Genomic DNA, 24893 nt, shown 5'->3' on the forward strand with positions numbered 1-24893 from the left:
GTATAATTATGATGCATTGATTTTCGCAGCTTATTGGTGGACTGGCAGATGAGAAGGTGCGTTGGAAGGAAACAGTGCAACATCTGGATTACATGGTCAATAATGTGGCAGGCGATGTGCTTCTATCTGCAGGATACGTAGCTTACCTGGGGCCCTTCACTGTAAGTGGGTTGTATCTCAGTTGGTGCTTGAGTGTAAATACATGTCAAAAAGCTGCATGACCCATGATATATTGTAGATATAAATATTTCCCATCTCAATCAATTGCACTTCTACCATTCAATGTTGTGATGCTTTTTCTGGTGGAAAGGTTTGATGTTCAAGAATGATTTATTGTCATTCTGCAACACCGGGTTGCACAATGAGTTGCAGATTTAGCCTAGTCCATTTATGAAAATCATGACAAAACAAAAACATTACTGTAGTGCATTTTTTTAAAGTTGCATCAAGAGGATTGTAACAAAATAAAAAGGACATTTTTAGTTTTTGATGTTCCAGTAGACTTATCTAAAAATCAAACCTATCACAATCATAAAGTCTGAACGTATTGTTGTCATGGGCGGATAATGAGACAATGGGCCCCTGGGCACAGGCCGAACCACTATACTACATAAGAGCAAAACATGCATTATTTTGTGCTTGTTTTGCCCTTTTTGTAGTTGCGTTGTGTCTCATTGTGAATGTTGTATGTCTTTTTGTGATTTGAGTATTCTTTTTGTAGGTAAACCATAGTGTGCCACTGTTTTGTCGGTCTATTCCTAGGGAGAGTACAGGGCAGCCATGGCAGAGGAGTGGCTGCATTGTTTTAAAGAGCTGAATGTTCCACACACTGAAGAACCCAACATGGTCAACACCCTAGGAGATCCAGTCAAGATCCGCTCCTGGCAGGTCGGAATCATCCTATCATCAGCTGTCCTTCAGGGTTTAACCCTTTTAACATTTTGATTGTTAATAGTCAGACCATCACCCTGAATCAGTTTTTGTTGGGCTTTAGACTTAGATTTAACTATTAAATACCATTTACCTTAACAGTCATCATACGTTGTCATTTCTATGTGCATAGATTGCAGGTTTGCCCAAGGATAACCTATCAGTGGAGAATGGTGTGATTGCCCAGTACTCTCTGCGCTGGGCTTTATTCATTGATCCCCAGGGACAAGCCAACACATGGATCAAAAAGATGGTGAGGAATCTGTGTGCTGATCTGAACTGCAGAGGGTGCAAGTGATGCAAAAAGATATGAAATGCAGCTGTATCAAGATCAGAATTTATTCCTTCACATTACATGTGTAGTTTGTAATTGTATTGTATGAACCAGTATCAGGAGTGCAGGTGCTCAATATGTGGTTAAACTAGGTTCAGTACATGCATGTGTACCGGCTTTGGCTCTGTGGCAACAAGTGGATATTCCGTTCTGTTGGGGTAACCTCATATTCCACATAACCCACAACTCCTCTGGAAAGCTTCTCAGTGTCTGTATTGAATCCACTGTTCATTCATACTTGCTTCCTGTTGTCACCCAGGAGCAGGACAATGGATTGGAGGTTATGAAGCTGAGTGACCGGGACTTCCTACGTAGTCTTGAGAATGCCATTCGCTTTGGTAAACCCTGCCTCTTGGAGAACATAGGAGAGGAGTTAGACCCTGCTTTAGAACCCGTCTTGTTGCAACAGGTAAATACACACACACACACACACACACACACACACACACACACACACACACACACACACACACACACACACACACACACACACACACACACACACACACACACACACATCTATTAATAACAAAAATCACTTGTAATGAATGGCAGTGTTATATGTCTACTGGTCTGCTTCATTCATATTTTTCTGCCATTAGACATTTAAGCAGCAAGGTAGCACAGTGCTGAAGCTCGGGGATTCAGTCATCCCTTACCATGAAGGCTTCAAGATGTACATCACCACCAAGCTGCCTAACCCACACTACTCTCCAGAGGTCTCCACCAAAGTCACCCTCATTAACTTCACCCTGTCACCCAGGTAACATGCCTTTAACAGATAAAAGCAAAATTCTGATTTTAACCACTTTATTTTTGTAGATTTACCATCAATACTATAATAAAATATTCTACATTCTACAACTCAAAATGAAAGTTTACCTAAGAATTTTTAAGGATAGAAAACCAATATTCTTTTCAGAATCAAATCTAGGGTATGAACTATATTCTAACAGTTATGTCTTGGTCTTGCGATCTGTGCTTGTGTAAATGTGCATTTTGTGCATTTCCAGTGGTCTGGAGGACCAGTTGCTGGGCCAGGTGGTGGCTGAGGAACGTCCAGACCTGGAGGAGGCTAAGAACCAGCTGATCATCAGCAACGCCAAGATGAAACAGGAGCTAAAAGAAATTGAAGATGAGATCCTGTTCCGACTCAGCTCCACAGAGGGAAACCCTGTTGACAATGAAGAGCTCATCCAAGTGTTGGGGGCTTCCAAGATCAAAGCTGGAGAGATCAAGGTAAAAGAGTGGGGGAGCTATTACTTCTATTATCATATCTGGCCTACCTTGGAAGTTTTACTTCCCCTCCTGACCTCATCTATGATACTATGACGATGTGCCATCAAACTCACAAGAAAATGTTGTTGGATTTAACACAAGCTGGTTCAACTTGTAGGCCAAAGTGATGGTGGCAGAGAAGACAGAGCAGGACATTGACACCACCCGTCAGGAGTATGTGCCCGTGGCTGTGCGTACTCAGATCCTCTTCTTCTGTGTATCGGACCTGTCCAATGTTGACCCCATGTACCAGTACTCACTGGAGTGGTTCCTTGGCATCTTCATGGCTGGCATTGCAAATTCCGAGAGAGCAGGTAGGATGAAATTCCATAGCAAATTTAATTATGCACACAATTTCGTCAATGCAGATGGAAAATTATCAGAACTGGTTTATGACATTAAAAACCAGATAAAGAAATATTTCTCTGCACCACTGATCTTTTTTCTTGACATGTTTATCACAGACACAGTGGAGAAGAGAATCGCCAACATCAATGAATTTTTCACCTTCAGCCTGTACAGCAATGTGTGCCGCAGCTTGTTTGAGAAGCACAAACTCATGTTCGCCTTTCTCCTCTGCGTTCGCATCATGATGAATGAGAACAAAATTGATATGGTGAGAAACAGGGGCGTTTGCACAATCTCTTTCATTTCCTGTAGGAACTCATATAAAATACAGAAATTGAGTCAATCCAGGTAATCAATCTGTGTTGTCTCTCCGTGGCAGACTGAGTGGCACTACCTGCTTTCTGGAGGGATGCCTGTCCAAGAGCTGACCAACCCAGCAGTGACTTGGCTGTCTGAGCGCGCCTGGCAGGACATCCTGGGCCTCAGCGCTTTGGACAACTTCAGCAACCTGGCAGAGAACTTCACCGAACATCTGCAGGGTTTCAAGAGAATTTTTGACAGCAACCAGCCTCACAGGCATGCATATATAACCACTATGCTAGAAAATGCACACTTGTTTCCTTAATTTGAACTGTGCAGAAGCTGTCAATATCTAACTAGGTGTGCATGTGTGTTTGTTTGCCTCTAGGGAGCCTCTCCCTGGAGAGTGGGACACAGAGCTGGACTCATTCCAGAAGCTGTTGGTCCTGCGCTGTCTGAGGGCTGACTGTCTTGTTCAAGGCCTGCAGGACTTTGTCTCCGCTCATCTGGGACAACGCTTCATCGAGCCTCAGGTAGTGTCACTTACCTGCCTCTTGCCTTAATGTTGATATTAAAGCCAATATGTCTTATCTCTGTGACAGTGGCTTAGATGAGTGGTAATATTAACATGGCAAGGATGGTTCCATTTGTTTTGGCTGGGTCTGCATCAGTGCAAACATTGGTTAATGTTTGGCATACCGAATTAACTCTGATAACTTCTGCTAAAAATAATTTCCTGTTGTTTGCTCTACAGTATGCCACAGCGTTATTTATGGCCTGTTACTAATTCTCTCTCCATCTTTCCACAGACGTCAGACCTCTCTGTGGTCTTCACAGAGTCGTCCCCCTTCACTCCCCTCATCTTTGTCCTGTCCCCTGGCACTGACCCTGCTGCTGACCTCTACAAGTTTGCTGATGTCATGCAGTTCTCCAAGAAAATGAGTGCCATCTCTCTGGGCCAAGGCCAGGTCAGGGCCATGCGGGGTGCCTGGGAATTATCTCTCACTCTCTCTCTCTTTTGTACACTCTCTCTGACCCTGGGGAGATATACTGTAAAACACTTTCTCACAGAAACAGGCCATTCTCATTTGTCTTGTAAAGAATGGCCACCTCTGTGCTAATAGTTTTTTCTATATATGGCCAAAGGACAGGACAATGTACAATACTATTTTGACTGATGTTAGATTCCAAGACACCATAAATAAGCTCAACGAATAACCATCAAAATCTCATGTGTAGGTTTTAGAATAAATGCAGACTCACCCTCCACAAACCTGAAATTTAGTGGCTGGCCAAACATTTCTCCCAGCAACACATTACCCCTGTGTCTGTTCAATAGGTGTTAGCGTGTGTTTATCACATTACTTTCAATTATGTGAGTTAGAATCCTGGCTCATACTGGGCTGTTACATCACCCTGTCCTCAGTTTATGTCTAGAGCTCTTGAGCCTTTCTGAAAAAACTCCTAGAATGTCAAACTGGCTGCAGGAAAATTATGTAATGACTAACATGGATGTTTTCTCTTAAATGTAAGCCTTGTGTTAAGCTTACTGTTTTGGGCACAGCTGTTGTCTTCACATCTGCTTTTCCTATGCTGATGTTATGTGATTCAGGGCCCCTGGGCTGAGATCCTGCTGCACTCTGCCTTGGAGAGGGGTCACTGGGTCTTCTTCCAGAACTGTCACCTGGCGCCCAGCTGGATGCCCTCCCTGGAGAGACTCATTGAAAACATCAACCCAGCAAAGGTCAGATCATCTGCACACATATATTTCACACTACTGTAGCATTGTATGTGAGAGAAGCTTAATTTACTTTGTCAGTGTTAATACTTACTGTCCACGGGCACCACATGTCCCACAACACCCCAAACAGGTGCACAAGGACTTCCGTATGTGGCTCACAAGTCTTCCCAGCAACAAGTTCCCAGTGTCCATTCTCCAAAATGGGTCAAAGATGACCATTGAGCCTCCCAAGGGAATCAAGGCCAATCTTCAGAAAACCTACCTAAGAATCACCAATGATTATATCTCCTCTTCCACCAAGGTCTGTCTAGTCTTCCATCACCATCTCAGTCCGTTCCTGCTAATTATATTTATCACTTTATACTTTTGATTAAAAAACCTGCCTTTTTAGATCAGATTTGGTTTTTAGAACATCTAGTACCCAGTAGTATCTCCAACTAATTATTCTCCTCTGCTCTCCTCTCCAGACTGCACACCTCAAGTCTCTGCTCCTGTCTCTTTGTCTCTTCCATGGAATTGCCCTGGAGCGAAGGAAGTTTGGCCCACTGGGCTTTAACATTCCCTATGATTTCACTGACGGCGACCTAAACATCTGCATCAGCCAACTCAAAATGTTCCTGGACGAGTACCAGGACGTCCCATACAAGGTGGGAGGAGAGAAGGCTTCTGTCATTTTTTTAACAGCCTGTTAAGACAACAATAGTTCCATTGCTAATGGTTAATTCCTATTGTGACATGTTCCTTGCACTGTAGTAAGACACCCACATTGTGGGGATGAGTGTGTGTTTGAGCCTTTTTGTCCTCCACCTGCCCAGGTGCTGAAATATACTGCAGGGGAGATTAATTATGGCGGCCGCGTCACAGATGACTGGGACAGACGATGCCTGCTCAGTGTGCTGGATGGTTTCTACTGTCCCGCTGTGCTTAATGATGATTACGTCTACTCTTCATCTGGAGTCTACCGGCAGATAGACACCAATCTGGATATCAAGGTGAGATAAACGCAAGAGCAGTCTAAAGATTGTGATAAGAGTAGTGTATTAGACTTGACCTTTGTCTGCATCAGCTGGTACACTCCAAAACCGCATATATTTTCAAAGGTTGGGGAATCAAGTTGCCACTCTCTATTCAGCATACCTATCGTTGAGTCTTTAGGTGATAAATTGCCAGACAACCATCTATGAAACATGATGATATCTTTTTAATTAAACACCATGACACTGAAAAAAAGAGAGATAATTATTTTCTAATCATTCATTAAAGGATCGATTCACCAAGACTAGGTGAACAATCCTTTAAGACAAACAACCTTTTTCTTATGAGAAGACTAACTTTAGATTAATGAAATGTGCTGAACCACAGGTTGTGTATTATATTTTGTGTTTAACATCAAAATGAGAGAAAATGATAAACTGTGGTAATTCAAAGCACATCAACTTCTGAACTGCTGACTTTCAAACTTATTGATAACAGTTGGTGCCCACGAGTGACCTGTTGTCATGGCAATTCTGACTCTAGGGTTACTTGGCATACATTCGTGGTTTGCCCATCAATGATACACCTGAGATCTTTGGTCTCCATGACAACGCCAACATCAGCTTTGCCCAAAATGAGACATTCGCCCTGCTGGGAGCCGTTGTCCGTCTTCAGCCCCGAGCTGCATCTGCTGGGGGCAAACCACTGGAGGAGGTACAGATATCTACTGATTTGATTTTGTCTACTCTCAAATTTTTAGTACTCATGAATCATGTTATAATTTGCACACTAATTCAGTGTAGATTGATAGGTGCGGGACAGAAAACATCATTTTCACCATCAACTTTTTTTCCTTCAGCAAATTTTAAGCTGAAAATACTTAACTGAGCATTGTTTTGCGGCCTGTCAGAAATTCAGATTGAATGTGTGTGTTTCTAAATGCCTGGACTACGGCTGAGACATTCTGTGTTTCATTGGTGATGTGCCTCTCCCTGTACCGTAGAGAGTGGAGGAGATAGTGGCAGGCATCGTTGAAAAGATTCCTCAGCCTTTCAGTGTTAAGGAGGTGATGGAAAAGTACCCAGTCCTCTATGAAGAGTCCATGAACACAGTGCTCATCCAGGAGGTCATCAGGTAACATTATGCTGTACTAAAAGATTACATCACAAACCAAAGTTCAGGTTTACTTGATGTAATAATAATTACACAGTTTGGTGATTCTTTGAGATCAGAGTAAGAAACTACCCTGTGTGCTGCACTAAAAGCATCTTTGACAATATTTAGCTCAACATTTGCAGCTCAGTGTCCATAATAGTTCTGTGATTTTTCCCAATGTAAAATTGTATCACTCTCGAGGTAAACAATAGTTATTAAATGTGTGACCAACAGTCATGTAATATCTCTATTTAAGCCTAGTTGCTGAAATTGTACCCTTAAAAAGTCACAGCTTGTCATCATAATTACATGGTTTGGTAATCATACTGTAGTAATAACGGCTTTTTCATCCAGTTATGTTGCTGTAGCTTGTGATGTCAGCAACTGTCTGAAGCTGGAATTGTAATTGAGTTGTTTGATCAACAGTCCTCTCAAATTCTCGCATATATATATATATATTTATATATATTATCTTTCTTTTTACACTGTGGAGTAGTAATAACTTTTATAATTTTTACCTTTAAGTGTTGTTAAACAACATAATGATATAAACAAGGTATTTTGTGGCCAGATTTAGTTTGATTGTTATTTAGTTTGTACACAAAACTTGATCAAAATACGTTTGTCCTTGGCCTATCAGTTAATTAATTTTACTTTTATAATCCCCATCTGGGAAATTTGGCCATAGTTGCTTATTAATAATTTACAAATGTATTACTTATTTGGATTTTTAACTAAATCTAACAAGTATGTTAGCAGTAATCATGTTATATCAGGGTTCAAGAACAGATTGGGAAATAATTTGACTACTTTTGGGCTCTAAGAGTGCTTTCTTGAAACTTCCCTTTATGACATACAATGTTTTGTATGTTTCTTTGCCCATCTTGATCAAATGAACAGACACAAGTGATGCACATGCTCTAGTAATTAGCAAATAGTAGGAAACATGAATGTGTTGTACTAAAACAGGTATTGCCAGTTTAAATCGTTAGTATTTCAGTAATTGGTCCTCATATCTTTTTGTCTTTCAGATATAACACACTGCTGGCAGTCATCTCTCATAGTCTCAGTGATATTGTGAAGGCCCTGAAGGGTTTAGTGGTGATGTCATCAGAACTGGAGCTTATGGCCAACAGCCTGTTCAACAATGTGGTGCCTGATATGTGGAAAGCCAAGGCAAGACACACACAACAGTCATTCTCCTTCTGGTTCTCTTGTGGGCGCCAGTGCCCATTGGTCAGATGTTACAACCACTGTGAAACATTATCCAGCATAACATGTAAAGACAACCCACATGACAAAATGCTGCTTTTATGTGAATGCATTCTCTTCTTTCAAAATCCTTACTTGTAAACAATTATTTATATTTTTAAGCAATTCCATAGGTGGGATGGCTCACCCTGCATACTTTCAAAGAGAACCTTGATTTACAAAAAAATTCAAAATACTCATATGCAAACGTTGAGGATCTCTAAGGTAATGAAAACTGAAAATGCCAGTACAGATTACAGCAGTGGGCCTTGAACTGAACTAATATTATGACATCCATCTGTGTGTTTAAGTGGATGCATTTGGGGATGAGACTTGAACATTTGACATTTGGGAGTGATCTCAGTGTACGGGATATCGATGATCTTACAGAGACATTTCTGTCCTGCTCTAATAATTCCATCTTCTGTTTTCTAAGAATACATAGCTCTTTGACCGGCCATGCGTCTCTCTTCCTCCAGGCATACCCGTCTCTGAAGCCGCTGGCCTCCTGGGTGTCAGACCTACTTCAGAGGATCGATTTCCTGCAGAGATGGATCCATGACGGCATTCCACCTGTTTTCTGGATTAGCGGCTTCTTTTTCCCGCAGGCTTTTCTCACGGGAACCCTCCAGAATTATGCCCGTCGCTCCGGCACCTCCATCGACACAATTGGATTTGACTTTCAGGTCAGACAGTAGGCTGAATGTTTTAAACCCCACTAACTAATATCATACAGATTTCAGTTTTAGTACTATATATTTACCAGTCTAAATTGACTTTGTATGAATATCAACATGGGTGTATTTTTTTGTTAGCATTGCTTTGAAGATTTGTTTTTAATGGTTTATACTGACTGTCAACCGGTCTCTTCCGCATTTATTTTTGTTATCCCTTCTACCTCAGGTAATAGTGAAGTCAGCGTCAGAGATAACAGAGAAACCAAACGCAGGGTGCTACATCCAAGGTCTATTCCTGGAGGGGGCTCGCTGGGATTACGATGCAGGTCAACTCAGCGAGTCCCGACCAAAGGAGCTCCACACAGAAATGGTCATCATCTGGCTGATCCCCAAACCCAATCGCAAACCTCCGACCTCTGGGTTCTATGTCTGCCCAATCTACAAGACACTCACACGTGCTGGTTAGTACACGCAGTATCTGATCTTGAGTGGGTCTACAACTAATATTATTTGCTAGATTAGATAAACTTGGCTAATAAGTAGTTTATTCAGAGATTTGTGAATTATTGTGTAATTAATTTATTAAGTCAAGAAAATATATTCACTGAAACTTTTGCTGAGATATTTTAACCCTGTTTTACAGTGTGACTAGGTGTTGTTCTGCTCGCTCTAGTGTTTGTGTGTATCTCGTTTTGGTGGTTTTATTTCACACCCAAAATAGACTCCAGTTAGTGTCTTGTTTCACGATGCGTCTGAAAGTGCAGCTCTGTATTTTCCACCCACAGCACAGTAGCCGACACCTTGTGTACTGGCATGGTAGACTGCTCAGAAACACTGTACTCAGTGCAGTGATGCAAAAATAATAAAAAATACAAACAATTAAAATGTTTTTAAGTCACTGAACTGCTTTGTGTGCTTTTGTAGGGACTTTATCTACAACCGGTCATTCCACCAACTATGTGATGGCGGTGGAACTGCCTACAGATCACAGCCAGAGACATTGGATCAAACGGGGAGTAGCCCTCATCTGCGCACTGGATTACTAAATTTGGACAATGTCATGAAAAAAAAAGCACCTGTCTTCAAACTGTACCTTTATTTTACAGACCACAATGCTGATTGCAGTTGTGGTCACTTAAACATAATCAAATCAAAGACAGACACTTTGTGTATATTACTATAAATGAGCTCACTGATACTCTGTGTAATAAACTGTTTTTCACAAGTCATTAGTGGTGTAATATTGTTAGATTATTGACTTTGATAGAGATTAAAGGGATCCTCCCCCTGAACTTTTCCCACATACTATATTGTAGCTTTGCATGTAAGTTTTGTTCTAAATCTGCTCTCCTCTCAGCTTCTCTTGTTCTCCACAGCGCTCACTGGACACTGAACTGAATTTACGTCCTGCTCCTTTAAGGCTTCCACCTCGATGGGAAATATGACTTAACTCCGGGAGGGTGGTGCTTAAACAAACGGTGACAGTGACTGGCCATGTGAACACAACCAAAGGACTCCAGATCACCGGGAAGCTGAGATCAGCAGAAACAACAGAAAATCCAGGCACTGCTGTCTGTAAAAGACTTCTCTTACTGGAATTTAATTTTTGTGACATTCAGATCATCTAAAATATTTTTGATTTCTCTGAAGAGACAGCTTTGACCGGTTGAGAGAATAGTTGATTTTTATAAATTGGCGGGTATTAAAGTTCAGTGAGAAAAAAAATAGAAAAATCTATTGGGTAGTTTAAGCAAATGTAATTTTATTTTTGAAGCTATATGTTGTAGATACAGAGGGACTAGTGTGTCTGCGGTGCCCAGGACAACCAGGCTTTCCAGCGGTGCTCGAGGATTCCTCTCATCTTTACGCAACTACCGGAGGGCAGCGGGCGTCATCGCACTACTTTGGTGAATTACTCACGCTCTCCTCTCCAGATTTCCGCCGGTGACAACAGACCGGTGTCAACATGCTGCAAAATGGAAACGGAAAAGAAGAGAAGCCCATGCAAGCCCCAAAGGCTGAGGCAGAGCCGGACTCCCCGGCTGACGACCCGAAAGTGCAGCAGCCCGCTCCCCCCGCGACTGACGGAGAGGACGCGGGCAGCGAGTCCACGCACTTCGCCTTGCCCACTTATCCCAAAGTGGAGATAAAGCGCAACGCAATCACGGACGATTACGAGATCTCCACTCAAGTGCTGGGCTTGGGGATCAATGGCAAAGTTCTTCAGTGCTTCAACAAGAAGACCGGAGAGAAGTGCGCACTGAAGGTACTGAAGTCACCTGACAGCATGTGTTTGTTTAATAAACAGAGAGGTAGACAATAGACCCCTTTAGCTCAGGTAACATTCCTCATAAGTCAACTTCAATTAGCCCAGTCAGCACAAAGTTAAAGATATATTCAGTGCAGTGTAGATCACTTGCAGCATTATGAAAGACTTTCAAGCATTGTGTGTGCCAAAAAAAAAGCCAGTTTTACTCAGGAAAAAGGAAATGCTTCACAGTGCCTGATAGTTGTTTTAGTCACTGGCTAGTGTCCAAAGCTGTCAATCATTTTGTAAAAAAAGTGCAGCATACAATAGAGCAGAGGAATAGTTTGAATATTTAGCTTTCAAATAGAAACTATTGTAAGTTATATAAAAGGTTGTTAATACATGTCTGAAAATCTATTTGTTTTTTGTTTGTGTTGTGTTATTAGTGCCATCTTGGTATGGAAACATTGTCTAGTCTGTGTGTTTAGGACATTAGAGTGGAGAGTGGGTTTACTAGTTAGTCTGTAGCATAGGTCTATAGCCATGATTCAAAAACTTTGTCCCTTTACATACAGGACTGACACTGTAGCTTGTAATAGTGACCAACAAAATCTTTGTGCGTTTGAATAGTTCACCAGTCACTTTGTTCAGTGACCGACACTCATGTCAAGACTGTGACTGGTTTATGAGCATGTCTGGGCCTCTGCTTTTCATATTTGGTTCAACATGTACTGCACATGTTGCCAACTGAGATCACATGCTCTACGTGTGGACAGGCTGGGGGTGTGAATCTCAGCCTATCACGGTCACCCAGCCATATGCTATGGTATGTTACGCTGCTTCATTGGGGCACGTGGATTTTGACACAGACACCTTTTTCTGGGGGCAGTGGAAACTCGAGCACGCTCCCCTATACACGGGTAGAGGCACACAAGCGTGGGTCGTCAGGCTGTCACCACTGGGGCACAGACTCTGAGAGATTTACTGGCTTACAGTAATCCATCTGGATCTGAGCTGTCAAACCAGGTAGCAGTGGCACAAGCAGAGCGGCGCTGTAGACCCAGGCTCTGGGATAGATAGAGAAACAGACGATGAGAAAGAGAAAATAGGGACTTAAAAACAAGAGATGAAATGCTAGGGATAGGATGGTTGATAGTATCATGCATGTCAAACTGAGAGGGAGAAGAACCCGGTTAAGAAATGACAGCAAAGAGAAAGATAAATATATATTTATCAATTAATCTGAGTGTTTTCAGGAACATTTATATATATATATATGCATGTATGTTCCTGAAAAATCTTCAGACTACTTGCTGGATTTATTATGAGATTTCAGACACTAAGCTGTTAACATGGTGCCACAGCACATAAGTGGTCATAGAAGAAACATTTTGTTTGCTGTAAAGCGATGGTGTGTTTATTTGTGAAAATGTATTTCTGTGTCGTCATGTATCTGCTGAGTACATTCATAAAAGCTTTGCCTGGTGCTCGACAGACTTCAGGTTCCACCAGAGGAAGCTATAGCCGATCAGGATGACCCCAGCTTTGAGAAAGCACCCCAAACCCACCATTTTCAGCGTCTGAAACCCCTGTGATCCCTGAGAACGCTGTTAAAAGGCTTGAGGGATGACAAAGGAACACTCATGAACTCACAATATGCCTTCTCTACAGCAGCTCTTACTGGCGTCTGTATGTGTTGGTTTGCTTGTGGATTGGATTGTACTGGACTAAGTGACTAAGTGAGTTTATGTGATAAGAGTTTTAATTTGACTTTATTGACATTCAATCTATTTTACCACTTCCCTATATTTTTTTTCATATCAAGGCAAATAGAGAACAAAAGTCAAGAGTGTTTGAGGTGAGGAGAGTTGACCAGCTCACTGTCTTTTTAATTAAGTGTTGCTCTCAGCGCTAAATGTAATGGATGGGTGGTAACGGTGTAATCCACTTTGCAGCAGAGCTGGAGGGGAGCCATCCTGTTAATGTAATTCACTTAAAGTCATCAGGATTCTTTTAACTTGGATTTGTCTGACTCCTGGGAGAGCCCTGTGGTGCGCGGCAGTCCTCTTGAGCACCCCCATTAACTGTCAATACTTTTGGAGGCAGGTATTTGGCCGCTGATTGTTCCATTTTAGCGCCTGAAGTGCCTTTCAGCTTAGCACACGGAAAGCTTTACAAGCTACTGGTCTGTGTCCTGGCAATTCCATTCAAAGTTCATGTGTTTGTGTGTGTTCACCTCAGTGGTTAGGCCTTTGGTATTATTGTGCCACATCTGGGTTTCCTCTAGGACCCACAGGCACCAAACTGTCATAGAGATTCTCAGCAGGTTAGTCAGACTCTTCATGGAAGAGATCTCAAAACTGCATCTTATGCTACAGGCTCGCTCCAGTCAACTAGTTAAACAAGTTAACCAGTATCAGAGGTTTGGGCTAACGAGTCTCCACTGACTCTTTAGCTGCTCCTTGTGTGCAACTCAAGTTTTTGACCTGCTTTGATGGTACCATGGACGAAACATGATGCAGAACTGAAACTCCATGAGGTTGTCATTCATTAATGCAGCAAGAGGGCATTTCTGCTTTGTACTAATCAAAGGAGCTGGAAGTTGTATCGGTTTAGATCATTTGATCACTGTTTAGCTGTTTAGTATATACAACACAGAGGAACTTAAGATGCAATTTAAGATTGCAATACAAAGTGCAAATATAAAAATCAGAAATAACAATAAAGTGCTAATCTAAGATACATACACTATAAATATAATGTAAAACATAAAAACAGGTTATCAGTGCGTATGATAAATATAAACAGGCCAAGATTTGTATTAGATTTGAATTTATTTGAATTTATTTTGAATTTACTTACACTTATTTATTTAAATAAGTGTAAGTGTGCTTATGTTGATGTTTGTTTTGCCTAGTGGGGACATTCAGTGAGGATTTTATTCAGAAGGTTTTATGTTAAGTACAATGCAGTTTAATTCTGATGTCAAGGAAAACGCTTACTTGAGTTGAAAGTCTATTTTGTATTGAGTGTGTTGGGGGAGAGTTTGGTAATTGTTTAAAAAAAGAAATGTCCAACTTGTGTTATAATTCTGCAAAAAAAACGACACCGGAACAATTTTTATTATAATAAGAAATTCATCCTTTTTTTAAAACAACAACTTTTTTTTGTCAAACTAGCTGTGTGGCTCCGAAAATGGCAGTGTTGGTTGGTATGTTGGTCTGTCCGCCGTTTTAGTCCGGACTGAAATATCTCAACAACATTTGAACATATCACCATGAGGTTTAACACAAACATTCATGGTGGCCAGAAAATGTATCCTACTGATTTTGATCCCCTGACTCTTCATCTAGCACCATCATGAGGTTGACATTCATGCTCCCCTTTGGATGACTTGTTATAACTTTGTTGATCCCTTAACTTGTAATTTTTTGACTAATACCTGGAATTATAATGCCATTCTCTTCAGCCTCATTTGCATTTTGTGTTTAGTGCTAATTAGCAAATGTTAGCTGCAACATGTCAAACTTGGCTTGAGCTTGTGGCCTCGCTAGAGTTAGCGTTCAGCTAAGAGCACCACTGCGCCTAAGTACAGCCTCATAAAGCCACTAGCATGGCGGTAGACTAGGTATAAATGCAGCTATGATGTATTATTAAACTGCCATCATTTTATTTGTAAGAAAAATGTAGTTTAGAAGTATGTCATCTGTAACCTTTTAAAGCTATACTGTTATTGCTGCATTAGATCGTATGTTAACACTCACTGATCAACTGTATACCACTTTGCTGTAGACTTTATGAGCAGCGCTTTATTGGTAGAAGTTGTAAAGATAAACCACCTTTTTATCAAGATGGACAGATCAGCACTCTCTAATCCACTAATATTTAATAGAGAATACATGTTGGAGCCATATAAGTGTGTATGCGTGTGTGTATGTGTAGCTTCAGTTGAATAGGTAGTGTGCTGTTAGACTCAGTGGGCATTATCAGGTTGATGTGTGTGTCTCTCTGTGTGTGGGTTATGGTCAGAGATCTAAATGGTTTAGAGGACTGTGAGGATGTGGTTGATTGGTTTATAACAGGATCAGGGACAAGCGTATGTTTACTGTTCTTGATATGCCCCCCCCCCAATGTTTTATGTATTTATTTCCTCCAACACAGACTCATTTTATTGTAGCCAACTGTGGTTCACTGCAGGAAATTAAGGAAACCAGATCACATGCTTTCTGCTCCGATTAAAGTCATAAAGCTTTAAACGATACAGCAGACACAAACCTGCCCACTCCCTAGCTTAACAAAATAGGACACATGTAGTAGTAGATCACACAAATAAGTCGACCGGAAACCCTCAACTTCTACTTTCGACACTCGGCTGATCTGAAACACTCACTTCCTCTTTGACATTATCAAGCTAAAACACAATGTTATAGGAAGTTCCAAGAATTGTGAATGAGAAATAGTTTTATCTCCACTCATAGAATTGACATTTTATAAATATTCCTTTCACATTTTGAAAGTCACCTGTTAAGTCACGTAGAAAACCTAGAGAACGTGTGTGTGTGTGTGTGTGTGTGTGTGTGTGTGTGTGTGTGTGTGTGTGTGTGTGTGTGTGTGTGTGTGTGTGTGTGTGTGTGTGTGTGTGTGTGTGTGTGTCAATGAGTCAGCCTCTCTGTGTGTTATGTACTCCAGGCTCAGGCCTTGTGAACAGCAGGAGATCACTCCATTGCTGTCATATCCCAAAATATACCCTGACTGAGGATGTGTGCTATGTAAAGGTCCGCCACCTGCTGTGTGCGTGTGTGTGTGTGTGTGTGTGTGTGTGTGCGCACTTATGTCAAATATACATCGTCGTGTGACCGGGCTGCCTTAAGGATTGTGTTTGTCCTACATGTAGTGGGTCACGGGAGACAGTCAGTTGCATTAATGTTCCTCATTATTATAAGCTTTTATTTTTCTCTTACAGGGTCTACACTTTTGAGGGTCACTTTTCACCAACTAAAACAAAAAAAGTAATTATTATTAAACAACGTAAGACTACATTGATTGTATAGGTAACAAAGAAGTATGAATAAACAAAATATAATTGTTTTGTTGTTGATAAAATTATGAGAATATTTGACATTCTGCTTTAGACTTGAAAGATTTTAGATGCTGTTTTAGGTCTAGGTGATAGTGTTGACATTATCATTACAACATTAATAGTTATTCTTTCTGATATCAACATTAGTGCTGCAATTTTCAATCATTTTCATATAGATTAATCCACCTGTTATTTTACGCTCTTACTTGCTCTGAAACGCAAACTTTGACGACAAAAATGCGTTCATCAGTCCTGTCATACAGTAAAATTTTATTTCTATGAATCCTTAATAAAATGTATATTCATCACATCACATATCTGTGTCTCCCAGATTCTCTACGACAGCCCCAAAGCCAGACGAGAGGTGGAGCTCCACTGGCGAGTATCAGGAGGGCCGTATATTGTTCGCATCATCAGCCTGTATGAAAACATGCATCATGGAAAGAAGTGCCTGCTCATCATCATGGAGTGGTAGGAGTCACATTTCACCACTCTACCCATCAGTTTACACACTCTGGATACTTTGCTCGACAACTATATTCTATGTCTCCATATTTGGTGATATTTAGTGCAAGTTATTGGATAAACGTAATGAATAAATTCTCCTGTCTCATAAATAATAATTGATGGTTTGGATTATTAATTAGACAATGATTTAAATTGGACAGTGATGGGTGATTGAGCTATTTTATTATCAGGCTCAAACTGGCAACGGAGCTCTGCGTGATTTGCCCTGCGAGCACAGATCTTAAAAAGGAGGATGAGGTGGATTTATTTAACAAGCCTCTTTCAAACAAATGTCTCTCAGAAAAATGGGAAGTTACAATGACTCTGCTCAGATTCCACAGGTTTCTACTGGAATATTTGCATATTTGAGATGTAGACGTGGGAGCCAACATATTTCTTTCAGGAAGATACTGCTGATGCAAAGCAACACACTTTGTGTGATTGCCAAATCACAAAGGTGTCTTAATATACAGTTAAAGCTGAAACTGTTGCTTCAGTTTTCACAGTAGGTTTGTTTAGTCTCAACAAAATAATCTTTGTATTGCAGTACTTAATTAAAGCCACTCTCCGGAACATTGTGGCGTAAATTCATTTTTCAAATATATATTATATGTTCATATGTTTTCACACAAACAATAGCTTTAAGCAGAAGCTTTGTGCCACTGGGAGCATTTTAATGGTCAGTCATAAGGCCTGTCAAAGTGAAGACGTCTGCACTGATGATGAGGCAGAGGGACAGAATTCCATCTGGGCTTCACATGTCTACAAACAAACTGTCCATAATAATACCCAGAGCGACTCCACTGTGTGTGTGTTTGTGCGTGTGTGAGAGAGAGAGAGGTAGAGGGAGAGAGCTTTGACGTGTATACCTGTAGCTGAACTTTGTTCCTTTTATTGCCTCCCACTTGTGAATGGAAAAAACCATAATAATTCAGTGGAAAAGAAAGAAACCACAGAGGCTGACAGAAGAGAAATGACACTGTCCTCTGTCATGTCATGGGGATATTTTTTAGATGTACCGATTAACTAGTAATCATCATCACATTTATTGACAGAGGAACTGTTTGTGTTGTACTGTATTTAGTGACCTTGTGTATGTGTGTGTGTGTGTATGTGTATGTGTGTGTGTGTGTGTATGTGTATGTGTGTGTGTGTATGTGTATGTGTGCTCTCAGTGTTCACGCACTACTTCCTGTGTCAGCGAGGGTAAGAGGAGGACGACAGTACAGCCCACCAGTCAATTTAGCGCACAGTCACACATTTCTCTCAGCTATCTGTTGATCTGTGTGTTAGGAACCACAAGAAGTACTCTCTTACTTGATGCACAGTAACTCACATCCACGTCACAATGAACACAAACATTTTCCCTGAAGACCAGAGGGGAGAATCTCAGGCATCAGTGAGGACTGTTTGATGTGTGGTTGTGATTCTGAAACTGTGTCTGAACTTTTGAAGAATTAGGTCATAGGTCTCACCATAACAGAACTTAATGAGACTACAGAGGAGACAAAGTAGCCATATTACTGTTAAAATGATGAAAAACAGTATCATTTAAAAAAAATCCTTTAGGTTCTTTTCAATAAGAATATTTTGGTACTTTTCCCTTCTTCCGTATTTCGGTTTGGTTTTCATTTCTGTTGTACTTTCACTGAGTGTTTTTAGAATTTCGATTTCACGTATCATTTCTCTTTGCAAGAGACTGAAAGCTTTAGGTGAAAGTGTTTTGAGCTGTAAAACAACTCAGACTATTTTGTTAAAGTAACTTGCAATTTTGTATGGGCAATACCATTTCATTGTTATGGTTACGTCAGCTGATCGTTTCAAAAGCACCTTCAGTGGACTTTGCACCTGTGGAGTTTATCTGTTATACTCTGACTATGGTGCTTTGTGCAGATTAATTATTGTTTCCCAGTCTTGCACTGCATTACACAAGTAGAACTGACTTAAATTCAAATGTGTAGAGTATTTAACAATTTGAGAAATGTTCTTCCTACATTTTTTTTTCCTACAGAAGACGAGCATATCAAAAAGGGAAAAGCTGCCCCGTGATGTTTTTAGAAATGCTCAGAAAATATTATTCACTTCATTCGAGGTTGATATCTGTGATGTAGAGATGACATTGTGCCCTGGATCGACCTTTGTGCAGTTTGTAAATTGTCTGTGTTTGTGTGTCTCCAGTATGGAGGGAGGAGAGCTGTTCAGCAGAATCCAGGCCAGAGGAGACCAGGCCTTCACTGAGAAAGGTGAGGACTGATGGACTGTGTGTCACAGGATGTGAGAGAGAAAGAGAGAAAGAATGAGCCATTATTTCCAGGAAAGAACGATAATGCAGACATCTTGGATAACATTAGACAGAGAAAACACAATAAAGAGTTCCTTTCTGATCCTTGTTTTATTCTTTTGTTGTGTGATACTTAAATTGCTACTGGTTTGAGAGTGTGTTCTCCTCTTTTCCTCCCAGAGGCTTCTGAGATCATGAGGGACATCGGCGTGGCCATTGAATACCTCCACAACATTAACATCGCACACAGAGACATCAAGGTGCAGAACGATCCAGATCACCACCGAAATCATGACAAATGTTATCCGTCTGGGTCATTAAAGTCATATATTTTTCTTCTTCCTCTGCCTCCTAACCAGCCAGAGAACCTGCTGTACACCTTTAAAGAAAAAAACGGGGTCCTCAAATTAACAGACTTTGGCTTTGCTAAGGAGACGACACTACACAACCCTCTACAGACCCCCTGTTATACTCCCTACTACGTTGGTAAGTTACTTTATGTTTGTTAAATATTTTCTTTTTTTTTCCTAACATGTGAACTGTTTCATTGTCATGTATTCAGTATATGCTATTTCTATTGCTATTATTTACAATATACAATATTTTAAAAAAAAAAATCAATTTCTGTGTCTTCATGTTTTGCCAATGATCAGCTCCTGAGGTTTTGGGTCCGGAGAAATATGACAAGTCATGTGACATGTGGTCTCTGGGCGTCATCATGTACATCCTGTGAGTTCTGGGCATGGGGTTGGGTGGGAGGCTAGCGTGGCTGTCACTGCAAATGTTTTTGTATGATTAATTCTATATAAGAATGCCTTCAAACAAAGTGTTTAAGGTTTTAAAGTTAACCAGTCTGTCTCAACCTGTTTGTCTCTGAAGGCTGTGTGGCTTCCCTCCATTTTACTCCAACACGGGCCAGGCCATTTCTCCAGGGATGAAAAGGAGGATCAGGATGGGCCAGTACGAATTCCCCAACCCAGAGTGGGCTGAGTTGTCACAGGAAGGTGAGAGGCCCCCTCCAATAAAACACACACACACACACACAGGCCCTCTCAACACTCACTTAAAAAAAGCTTGTTTTTCCCTCCATTTTCACTCCCGAAAATCCTTCAAGCTCTTTTTGCAAAAACATTCTCCAGAACACAACCTATTACTGCAATATTAAACTTGTATCTTAACAGGATATTTATCTAAAGTTTTATATTCCATAACTATTAAATCACTCTGTCATGCAGCCATCTAACCTCACAAACAGAAAGGTATGTCAGTGACAACACATGCATTGTGTTTTTAGCTGTATTCAACACAAAATATGTGAGAGGTTAAAATAATAAACTTGCTGAGAACCTGCAGAGTCTTTCTGTCAAAAACACAAAATAAATCCAAAAAAACCCTGCTTCTACAAGTTTACTGGATGACCTGGTCAAAGACTTTCTCTATTGAAAACCTCTATTGTGTAATCAGCTGCAGCTCATTTAAAATAGCACATATGGGTGAAGCTCTGCATTTTAGTCAGCTTCAATTTACTTCTTTGTGCTGTTACATCTCTTTTAGCTTTTCGGGTCCTTCCCTAAGTGCAGTTCAACACACAACATTTTTCAAATATGGTTTAGGTAAACTATGGTCCCTGATTGCTGCCCTGCAGGTCACTATGGCTTATCTCCAGCACTCACCAGCCGTATATCCTGGTGCTTTTACTTCAGTTTTACTTCTAAAAACATACAACAAATTGTCATGACCAAACTACTCTATGAGACATCAGAGACAAATAACTCAAGTCACGACAGCCAGCTGGTGTCGTCCCCCTAACCAACTGATATGTCAGTGCATGACGCTGTACACACGCTGTCGTTTTTCAATTTTTTACTCAGTCTAACTCTTGTCTCTCAAGTAATCCTATTTGCTGTGAAAGTAGGCTAGTCCGTCCCTGAGACCTTAAAAAGCTTCACAAGACACATGACTTGCATGTATTTGTTCTGCTGCTAATAAAGTTATTATCTTTGCATTGCCTTTGCTCTTTCAGCCAAAGATTTGATCCATGAGCTTCTAAAGACAGACCCTAACGAGAGAATGACCATCACTCAATTTATGAACCACCCCTGGATTAATGTAAGTATCTGTGGTAGTACAGATAGACATTGTATACTTCCCGTACTGCTACCTGTTTTTCTGTGCATCTGTTTGCTCATATCTACATATGTGTGTGTGTGTGTGTGTGTGTTGTTGTGTGTGTTTTCTCAGCAGAAGTCCATGGTGGTTCCCTCCACTCCGCTCCACACCACCCGGGTGCTGACTGAGGACAGAGATATGTGGGAGGATGTAAAGGTCAGAAGCAACAACACTGCCCCCCTCTGGTCACATATTCACATTACAACCTGTTACTGCTGGGCTGTTTTGGGGTTGGCCAACGTATTACAGGGGCACTCCGGCACTTAAGTATTACACGTCTGTAAAATGTAGGGAGTAGTGAGGTCGAGATATCCTGATTTTTGATCTCTAGTATGGGTGCTGGATCCTACTTTTCCCAGAATGCAACTCAAGAGCATCATACATGCAAGCCTGGTAGATACCCATATGTTTCAAACTCTTCTCCCTCACTTTGTAATCATTTCTGTTAAAATTTGGGGTGTCCAAAGCCCAAACTGAGATACCCCCCTGATGACATCACTATGACATCATCGGGGTAATTTTCTCAGCCTTTACAAAACTTGTCTAGAGCCACAGAAGACTTACAGTATACAACCATCTTTACATGCTAACGACTGGTGAAATGATTTTCATGTGTAAAAAAAAAAGGGGAGTGTCCCTTCAATGATTATTATGATTATCAAATGAAAACAGCAATGGAAAAATGCTAATTTAGATTTTATTTTTTTACTACCTTCAGTCAATGAAATTAATTAAAAAGTTTCAAATTGAAAACGTTCTTTTATGTATCAACATCTTGATGGTGCCCCAATGGCCAATAGGGGGAAGCAGTGGTCACAGTTTCATCTGTACTATGAGTTAGTTCAATGTTACTAATATTTTACACACACACACACACACACACACATATACACACAAACACACAGTTTACATTTAACTCACTTACTTAAACACAAAGGAGGTTAACTGCCCTGTGCTGCTTTTTTTCCAATTCTGTTTCTATGATTTAGATTTAGAAGAAATGTGTTTAAAGAACAAGAACGCTGTTTGCTCTTGTCAAGTCACCGTGTGGTTAATGTGCAGTACTGTACATTATGTTTCAGTTTTTTCAGTGGCTGTAAATGTGAATTTAAATCATGAGTAGAGTGTCACATTGCTCCACAACAGCTGAATGAGCAGGTTTGAAGTGATAAGGTATGAAAAGAACATTTCTTCAAAATGATACGCACACAATTACCCCTCTGTTCAGTTCTGCAATTGGCGATGTATCGTTGTGCAAAGATATGACAGATTGCATGAGCCACCACTTCTCAAAAACCACAAAATGTGTCACTTTCTTCATAGGTAGAGTGACACAACTGACAATAGGCCTCAAATCATGAACCATAAAGGATGAAAGGTTTGAGGGTTAATGTTTCTATGGCTGTAGCTCTCAGCTTCAGTTTGTAGACCAGTCTTCTAACATTTAAGTAATTTCCATCTCCAGCTTCTCTTGTCATTGGACAGTGATGAATTGATCTTTACCCAAAAAAATAAAAAAAACAAGAGTGTTCACAGTTTCACAGTTTCACTCCACCCTCACCTGTGGTTATTTTCCCCTGTACTTCCAATCTATTAGTGAAACAGGACAAGGTCGAAATTTTGGGGGAAAAGGCCTATTGGCTTTCAGAGACTCTCGTGTCTGTATGTTAAGGTTAAAGCCAGCAGTCAGCTATCTTAGTGTATCATAGAGAATGGAAACCGTTGTCCAAGGGTAATACAAACAATCTACCAGAACTCCTAAAGCTGGAGTGTATAAATGTAAAGTTGTGTTTCTTAACGGGGGGCTATGTGCCGGACTATGTCTATGCCAGGACGATAGACCCATAGCAGGCAGCTTGTCCTTTTGGTGCTGGTAGTTGGATCTTATCACCTTTGGAAAGAGCTAGGCTAGCATTTACCCTCCGGTTCCAGTCTTAATGCTAAGCTAAGCTAACCAGCTGCTGGCACCAGCTAAATGTTTACTGTACAAATGTGAGAGTGGATTCAATATTCTTATCTAACTCTGCAAGACTGGGAATATGTGTATTTCCCAAAAATGTTAAAATTTTGTATGTCTGCACTGATTAGCTTATATCTATTCATGTAGAGGGTCAAAGTGGCAAAGTCAATCATTTGAAAACTCCTAGAGCCCAAGTTGAAATCATTTCACATTTGAGAAGATTGGTTGAGAATAAGACTCAACAAAAGTGTACTTGCAATATAATATTATTGCCCTGAATAGCATCATTTCTGCCTTTTGTAGTAGGCTTTATGACTAGAGTAGTCTACACTGAACTAACACCCTCTGCTACACCTTATTCTCTGCCCTGTCTCTCACAGGAAGAGATGACCAGTGCTTTAGCGACCATGCGTGTGGACTATGACCAGGTTAAGATCAAAGATCTGGACACCTCCAGAAACCCGCTGCTCAACAAGAGACGCAAGAAGGCCGCTGCAGGGGCAAAGAGCAGCTCCACGGTCTGCCAAAGTCAGTGAGACGCCGAGGACTGTTGTTGGAAAAGCAAGAGGGACAAGCCAGTTATGACGAAGAACAGTTCAGAAGAGGGTTGATTTGTGCAGGAGAAGATCATTTAGATGTTTGCCCGGGACTCTTGAGAGACTGGATTTTGAGGAAATGTTCTCTGAAATAAAGGGACAACATAGGAACAACAGCAAAGTGAGAGCTGGACCTTTATAACATGTATCAAGACTTGATATCACCTATTTCTCCTGTCTGTGGTACAAAACAACAGCTATGTTCACTATGGTTTTTATTTGTTTTTAATTATTTGTATGTATGTACGTCATTTTTAGACCATGCCTGTTTTTAAGAGTGTCTGTGTGCGGACATGAAGTATTTCTAGTGATGTTTGTGTATTTGAGGTCTCATTTTGTAACTATGCACTAGTGTGCAAATCACACACACGGAGAGACAAAGCAACTGTGGACTGACTGAAACTAGTGCACTCACTATGACCTGCATGGTCTTAACGCTGTCAGTCATTTGCTGCCTTCCTTTCAGGAATTAAAGCATCGTGTAACACTGAATGTCTTGTTAATAACATTAATAGCCTTCAACCCGAGTGAGTATTTTTCATTGAACACAGTAAAATGACCCCAAACTTATTACCCAGCAGTGAATTTCCCTTTGTGTTACTGCTGCAGTTAAAACATGGTGTCTTCTTAATGGAGTTACGAGAGGCAGCACACGACCTGTCTGCTTCCTGTCAGTGTGAGGCCAGAGAGCTTCATGTGGAAGTGGCGTAATGTTTGGTTGTGCTACATGGATGAGTTGTGACACCTTTTTCTTGAGAAAGGTCTTGCTTGTGTGTTTATGGGGGTTGAGTTATATGCTCCCACTAAATAGGGGCCGCAGTTTCACTTCATGTTTAAACATAAGCAAGATAATGAAAACTTCATCTGTCAGGTACATCCACTCCGTGTAGAGATTGAATTTGTTCATACGGTTGTAAATAAAACTTTATAAAGCAAAGCTTCATGTGCAGGATGGTTTTTTTTTCCGAGGACCTTGGAACTATTGCTTTTGTATTCATGCTTTCAGGCTTTGTGAGGATGCTATAAATAGCAGCAGTGGAGTGGTTATTTGGGACGCAGCTAT

General features: G+C 40.7%; 2 protein-coding genes across 2 annotated transcripts in view; both read left to right on the forward strand.

Moving 5' to 3' along the window:
* Nucleotides 1-10353, forward strand: part of dnah1 (dynein, axonemal, heavy chain 1) — a 31173-nt gene extending 20820 nt beyond the window's left edge. Inside the window, exons 59-79 of the mRNA XM_054616132.1 lie at nt 30-161; nt 763-888; nt 1064-1183; nt 1524-1673; nt 1867-2027; nt 2278-2503; nt 2661-2856; nt 3007-3158; nt 3270-3466; nt 3579-3723; nt 4000-4158; nt 4803-4934; nt 5062-5232; nt 5399-5578; nt 5747-5923; nt 6450-6620; nt 6910-7040; nt 8093-8237; nt 8792-8998; nt 9216-9450; nt 9914-10353. Of these exons, the coding sequence (XP_054472107.1) occupies nt 30-161; nt 763-888; nt 1064-1183; nt 1524-1673; nt 1867-2027; nt 2278-2503; nt 2661-2856; nt 3007-3158; nt 3270-3466; nt 3579-3723; nt 4000-4158; nt 4803-4934; nt 5062-5232; nt 5399-5578; nt 5747-5923; nt 6450-6620; nt 6910-7040; nt 8093-8237; nt 8792-8998; nt 9216-9450; nt 9914-10035 (3435 nt within the window). The 3' untranslated portion in view covers nt 10036-10353. The remainder of the gene's footprint in view (nt 1-29; nt 162-762; nt 889-1063; nt 1184-1523; nt 1674-1866; nt 2028-2277; nt 2504-2660; nt 2857-3006; nt 3159-3269; nt 3467-3578; nt 3724-3999; nt 4159-4802; nt 4935-5061; nt 5233-5398; nt 5579-5746; nt 5924-6449; nt 6621-6909; nt 7041-8092; nt 8238-8791; nt 8999-9215; nt 9451-9913) is intronic.
* Nucleotides 10354-10414: 61 nt separating this feature from the next.
* On the forward strand, nt 10415-24758 carry mapkapk3 (MAPK activated protein kinase 3). The gene is made up of 10 exons (XM_054616619.1): nt 10415-11255; nt 16649-16788; nt 19003-19067; nt 19286-19365; nt 19465-19591; nt 19759-19834; nt 19985-20109; nt 21129-21214; nt 21350-21430; nt 23615-24758. Exons 1-10 carry the CDS (start codon nt 10956-10958, stop codon nt 23768-23770), a joined length of 1236 nt encoding a protein of 411 aa, XP_054472594.1. The 5' UTR covers nt 10415-10955; the 3' UTR covers nt 23771-24758.
* Nucleotides 24759-24893: the final 135 nt, after the last annotated feature.

The sequence above is a fragment of the Anoplopoma fimbria genome, chromosome 17 (genome assembly GCF_027596085.1).
Source record: "Anoplopoma fimbria isolate UVic2021 breed Golden Eagle Sablefish chromosome 17, Afim_UVic_2022, whole genome shotgun sequence".
Lineage (NCBI taxonomy): Eukaryota > Metazoa > Chordata > Actinopteri > Perciformes > Anoplopomatidae > Anoplopoma > Anoplopoma fimbria.

Bases quoted from the DNA above. Each gene is read 5' to 3' on its own strand.
- mapkapk3 (XM_054616619.1), top strand. From the start codon at position 10,956: ATGCTGCAAAATGGAAACGGAAAAGAAGAGAAGCCCATGCAAGCCCCA. The intron at 19,068-19,285 runs GTGAGGACTGAT...TTTTCCTCCCAG, and splicing joins CCAGGCCTTCACTGAGAAAG to AGGCTTCTGAGATCATGAGG. The intron at 19,835-19,984 runs GTGAGTTCTGGG...TTGTCTCTGAAG, and splicing joins GGCGTCATCATGTACATCCT to GCTGTGTGGCTTCCCTCCAT.